We start from the raw sequence: 5,828 nt of genomic DNA, 5'->3' as shown, positions 1-5,828 counted from the left end.
CTTGGTCCCCGCTCTGCCGGGGACAGGGCGGCTCAGTCTATGTGTTCCTCCAGCCTGTGGCCAACCAGGGCATCAGGCGGTGCCCACCATGCGGGGGACTTGCCGCTACGGGGCACCCGGCACCGAGCTCTGCGTGGAGACCTTCACCTACTTTCACAAGGGCCATGGAAGAATCATCCAAAGATGAGGACTTTGGGTGACTGCCTGCCTGGGCTGGCTCCAGATGCAGCCACGAGACGGGGGCGGGTCTGCATGCCACAACTCCTGAGCCATCCCAGCCGTCTCTCGTTCCTCTCTCCTACCACTGGCAAACATGGGGCTGTTGCCTATTCCACTTCACACACAGAAATTATCACTTACTTCCCATTATTCTGAAAGTGGTATTTGGCTCAGAGCAAACACCAAGAGGAGTAAAAGCCCCGGATAAGAAATCCGTATCTCCGTGACGCTGCTGGTTGAATTTATTAATATCTTAATTTTTTTTTTACATCAGTTTAAGAAATATTTTTTTAAAAAAGGACAAAACCCTCCAAAGAAGCTGTTTGACTGACTGATCGATTCTCTATTTCATGTGAACTAGTTGCTATTCTGCTTAGAGGTCCCTATGATCTGTGAATCCCCACAAGTACTGACGATTAAGGATGCAGAGATAGAGAAGCGTGTAGCTGGGGGACAAACACCAGGGGAGGGGGGGATGGAGAACCGAATGTTGCATCTAGACAAACAAAATAAAATGTGTTGGTTGGTCGATTGGTCGGTTTGTTAACAGGAATCAGGTGCTAGATGTGTAGAAAAGCCCTTTATCCAGAGATCTCCTCCCGCTGTTCCTTGTTCCTGCGAACTTCAGCTGCGTGCAGTTCCTGCAAAGACGGGAGAGATGACACCAGGCTAACACCTTCTGCCCTTGCAGCCTCTATTTTCCTTCTCTCCTGCACACAGGATTTGCACCAGACAAAACAAAAGAGACCAGTTTCCCATCCGACACACCCCGAGGACAGTGGGTTACGCCTGCAAGGAGCGAAGCACCTCATCTGTGGGAGCCCAGAGGTGATGCAAACCTACAGCGAACGCCTTCACGATTCCCCTCTTCTGCAAAGCCCTTCAGCCACGCAGTCACCGGGCATGGAGTGGGCCTGATCCTGTGCCTCGGGCTTGCACTTACCAAGATCAGCCAGAGGGTATTTTCTCTACTGACCTTGAAGGACATAACCCCCCTCCTCGTGCTCCTCCGGGGCGGTGCTCCTCCACAGCCCGCTTTCCACCAGCAACAAAACACCGCTCTCTTGTGCCCATCATTCTGGGATGACCCCGCAGGGACCAGACCCCAAACCCCCTCCGCGGGCATCAGCACCCAGCCCTCTCCCGGGGCATCGCACTCGCCTTCTCGCGGAGCCGCTCCCTCAAAGCGGCGAGATGTGCTTCGCGGATCTCCCTGCTCAGCTCCATCTTGTAGTTGAGCTTCTCCTCGGCCAGGCGGCTGAAGTTGTTGTTCTCCTCCAGCGCCTTGTGCAGCACCTCCCGCTCATGTTCCCGCTTCTCCGCCAGCTGCTTCAGCACCTGCGCCTCCTGGGTCTGCCGAGGCAAGGCGACGGGAGAGGTGTAAGGGAACCAAAGAGGCTCCTCTAGCCTTCAGCTTCAGGCTTTCTGACCATCTCCTCTGCTCGAAATCACTCTGCCACCCCACTCCATCCCATAACGCTCTTGCTTGGAAGACGCTTTTTCCTGCTATGGGGCAATGTCTGCTGGGTCCGGTGCTCCGGGTGGGCAGGTGATGCAACACTGCACCCACCGGCTCGGCAAAACTGAGGTGACAGGCGTGTGGGCACAGAGTCCCCTCTCCGAGTGTCACCTCGTCCTTTGCATTATTTCAGCTTTCTCTCCCCTTACCCACCACCGTTTGTAACATTCACACTTTGCCTTACTCTGCTGGTTTGCTCCTTTTCAATAGTTTTCACCAGAAGGCATTTTCTGTGGCACGCACAATAAAATGTGGGAAATAGCACAGCCAGCTGTTTGAAAAGCAAGGCTGTATTTAGGTTTGAAGTTTAAGTTGGGTGTGCGACCAACTGCTACACGTCCTGGAGCGTTAGCTGGCAGGAACTGTCCCCCTGGCCAGGTCCGAGAGGACCCCACACAGCTCTGCGGTTTAAGGGCAGGGTGATGATCATCAAGTCCAATTCCCTGCCTAAACCAGGCTGCAGAACCTCACCCCAGGACTCCCATGTCTCCCCCGGCAATTTACAGTGGACTAGAACAAGAAGTGTAAGAACTATTTCCAGCCTTTTCGGATTGCTCCTGCTAAGCCAGTTTTAGGGTTTGGTGCAATTAGTACCTGTCACAGAAAAGTCACAGAAAAATCACTGCATCTACAGGACACCTCGTTACCTTCCTCCTCTCTTCTGCAGCCTCCAGCCGCCTCTGCAGCTCCTCCAAGGACAGGTCCTTCTTCTTGGGAGGGGAGGAAAGGATCGGGCTCTCGGGAGATAAATCTGAAGGGGACTTCAGGATCACTTCGAAGCTCTGGCCTGATGCCCTCTTATCCAGCTGCTTCACCTCCATATCTTTGGGGGGAAAAAAAACCCAGAGGCTCTGTGGACCTGTGACACTCAGGAGTGTGTTCACCTGGGGGCACTGAGCTCTTCACATAGGAATTAGGGTGTCCCCATGTCCTGGCATGGGTGATTTTGTTCTATCTCCAAAATTTCCTGATTAATGATCAGCTTCATTCCCCTCCAGGCCAATGCAATTAATTTAAACTCACAGCATAATTACAGAAAGGCCGTATTGCTGTTAATATCTTGTATGTCACCCCAGTACAGAGCGGACAGCCTCTGCAAGCAGCTCCTTTCTGGGAAAATGTGGGTTGCGTGAATAGAATACCCTGTGAAAGCAGATTAAACAGAAAGACCCCGGGCTGAGGCATGGCTTGCTGCTCCAGGATGGGACAGCCCAGCGCGCTGATGCGCTCCCACATTGCCTGCAGGAGCATCTTGCAAACGATGCTGTAGCTCCTGTGAGAGCTGGTTACGTACCTCCATACTGGTAGATGGTATTAGGATGGGGCTGGGTGTGGAAACAGGAGCAGATGAGGGAGAGCAGAGACAGCTCCTTCATTTTCTCCTTGTAGGCTGAAAAATATGAAATAGCAATGAGAAGAGAGTCTAATGGCAATGGCAGCTCTTTTTCACGGAGAAATGAAGCAAGTAGACACAAGGAAACCCATCTGCAGCTACCAGACTCTGTGGAGGCTTTTCCAGGCTGCCATAGCTTGCCAAGAGGTCTCCAAGGAGCATCCTTGGAGAGTCCTACAGCTGACTAAATTAGCTGCTGCTGTGGCAAATGTCATGGGAATCACAGAATCATTAAGGTTGGAAAGGACCTTTAAGATCATCAAGTCCAACCATCAACCCAACACCACCATGCCCACTCAGCCATGTGCCGAAGTGCCATGTCTACATGTTTTTTGAACACCTCCAGTGATGGTGACTCCACGAACCCCCTGGGCAGCCTGTGCCAATGTTTGACCACCCTCTCGGTGAAGAAATTTTTCCTAATATCCAATCTAAACCTCCCCTGGTGCAACTTGAGGCCATTTCCTCTTGTCCTATCGCTTGTTACTTGGGAGGAGACCAATGCCCATCTCAACACAACCCCCTTTCAGGTAGCTGTAGAGAGCGATGAGGTCTCTCCTCAGCCTCCTCTTCTCCAGACTGAACACTCCCAGTTTCCTCAGCCGCTCCTCATCAGACTTGTGCTCCAGACCCGTCACCAGCTTTGTTGCCCTTGTCTGGACACGCTACAGCACCTCAACGTCCTTCTTGGAGTGAGGGCCACAGTCGGAATTTACCACATCTGGAGGTGTAAGTTTCTGTGCAGGATTTTCCCTCCAAAGGAGCTAAAGCACTGCAGCCCGTGTAGTTAACCACATCGGGACAGCTGCCCAGACCTTTCTCCATTCCCCTTCCTGACCCAGAGGTAAAATGATGCCCATCAACACCTGGAAACATTGCTTAACCCCTGGCAAGTTCCCAAAATTTCACAACTCAGCATTTCTGACATCAGGGTGCAAGATGCAGTCAGCAATGTGTGAAGAAACGGTTCAGGGGTGCTGCTAATGGGGGGAAGTGCTGTAACCCAACCTATCAAGGTACCTCCTTCCCTGCAGAAGCAGATAAGGAGGGATGTAAGTGGATTCTATCACCACCTTGGCCCATGCAGGCACAGGTTGTTACTGGTCTGCAATCACAGTAAATGTTGTTCCCTGTGAAGGACAGGGAAATACACAATCCCTTCGAGCTCTGCTGCCACAAGCCCTCCAGTTTGCTCAACATTCCTGTGACTGGAGGACACACCGCAGCGTCCTCAGTGATCACATTTAAGACAGCGAACTGTTAGCACACACTTGACAAAGAACCTCAGAATAGAAGCAGGACTTGAAAACAGAGAGGTGCCTTGTCAGGCTGTCAAGTTCTGTATCACACCAGTGTAACCCTCACAGCATCACTGCTATGTCACTGGTCAGCAGCTGATGGCTCAGCAGTGGCGACTGCTGTCCCACGGATGCTGTGAGGCTCTGCCCTGGACTGGCTGCTCAGGGGACACTCGGGCACATGGGGATAGAGTCTTCATGGCTGCATGTCCTGCCAAACCTGCCCTGAGCCTCCTCGTGCCTTCCTACCTCCAGCATCCACCACAGGGCGCAGGCATTCTGGTGTCCAGCCTTAGCTCTGCCTCTGGATTTCGCACATATCCTTGTGCTTCTGGTCTTGGTTTGTCCTTTCCTTACTGAGCTCCTGTTTTGACCTCGAGCCAGAGGTAAATCTGCAACCTGCTGCCAATGCCACCTTCACAGCAAGATCCTCCACTGGGTCAGGAAAGGGAAATCCCCAAAACTTTCTGATATGAAAAGGCATTAGAGGCAAAACAATTCTGGGGAAAAAAAAATCATTCTGTGTACCATGTGTCCTCAGGAACGCCTTTCAGATCTTCTCCTCTGCCTTCCTGCAGCTGCTCTGGTGGAAAACAGTGGTTTCATATGTCTAGTTCATACTTGCACTTATTTTTCCTCCTAGGTACAGACCTTCATCCTAATTAACACCCTCCTTTTGCTAACTGCTAGTCCCTGAAGCTCAGATCTTTACTGAATGTTTTCCAGTTTGCTCCACATTCTGATTTTAATACCCTGCCCAGTCCTGCTGTTAAATGTAAACCAAACAAGAACAGTTTACATCAGCAGTGCCAGCCACAAAGCAGGACATCTTTGGTTTTGTTCTTAATGAAAAAAGTCTTTGGAAAGCCTCTGAGAGTGCTGTATCGTACTAGAAGTCGTGGCACGCAGCAGTAAGCTAATGTATCTCATAATGTGCTGCCAGGAGCCCAGAGGAGGGTCCCCTGGACTAAATGAGAGACATTATCATTTAACAGAAACAAACCATGCACTGAGATCGTTGCTCTACCATTATATCCAGCCCTGGGTGAAACCAAGATATTAAGCAGATGTGCCATATCCCTGATCGACTAGTTTAATTGTCTCAAAGCACTTGCTACAGAGCATGGTGCTTCGTATTTCATTACTTGAATTTCAGTAGGTCTCCCCAGTACTGGTTTCCCGGCCCTCTGTGTAGATGAGTGTATGTTGCAGTCCCTCCTTTCAGGAGGTCTGATTTCGCAGCTGCCTCCACTCCATCGGGATCTTGCCTGTCCCGCTTTTCCTTCTGTAGAGCAAATGGACCGTCCCTCTCCGTCAATTAAAATGAAAAGGAGCGAGAGGACAAAAGGACACCGCTTCACTGAGCCGCGGCAGTGCTTTAATGAGCTATGGAAGTGCT

General features: G+C 51.2%; 1 protein-coding gene across 1 annotated transcript; it reads right to left on the bottom strand.

Annotated features, from left to right (window-relative positions):
- Window positions 1-489: 489 nt before the first annotated feature.
- STMN3 (stathmin-like 3) lies at window positions 490-3,128 on the bottom strand. The gene is made up of 4 exons (XM_010290976.1): window positions 3,033-3,128; window positions 2,386-2,561; window positions 1,381-1,572; window positions 490-860 (listed from the first exon to the last, which is right to left on the bottom strand). Exons 1-4 carry the CDS (start codon window positions 3,112-3,114, stop codon window positions 801-803), a joined length of 510 nt encoding a protein of 169 aa, XP_010289278.1. The 5' UTR covers window positions 3,115-3,128; the 3' UTR covers window positions 490-800.
- Window positions 3,129-5,828: the final 2,700 nt, after the last annotated feature.

Source organism: Phaethon lepturus, unplaced genomic scaffold (genome assembly GCF_000687285.1).
Source record: "Phaethon lepturus isolate BGI_N335 unplaced genomic scaffold, ASM68728v1 scaffold29847, whole genome shotgun sequence".
NCBI lineage: Eukaryota > Metazoa > Chordata > Aves > Phaethontiformes > Phaethontidae > Phaethon > Phaethon lepturus.
The sequence above is the reverse complement of the archived record's forward strand: the minus strand, read 5'-3'. Positions and strand labels throughout refer to the sequence as shown.

Coding starts and splice junctions, on each gene's coding strand:
- STMN3 (XM_010290976.1), bottom strand. CDS start 3,114: ATGAAGGAGCTGTCTCTGCTCTCCCTCATCTGCTCCTGTTTCCACACC. Junction 1,573..2,385: donor CTGCAGAAGAGAGGAGGAAG/GTAACGAGGTGT, acceptor TTGCCTCGGCAG/ACCCAGGAGGCGCAGGTGCT. Junction 861..1,380: donor GGGAGCGGCTCCGCGAGAAG/GCGAGTGCGATG, acceptor CCGTCTTTGCAG/GAACTGCACGCAGCTGAAGT.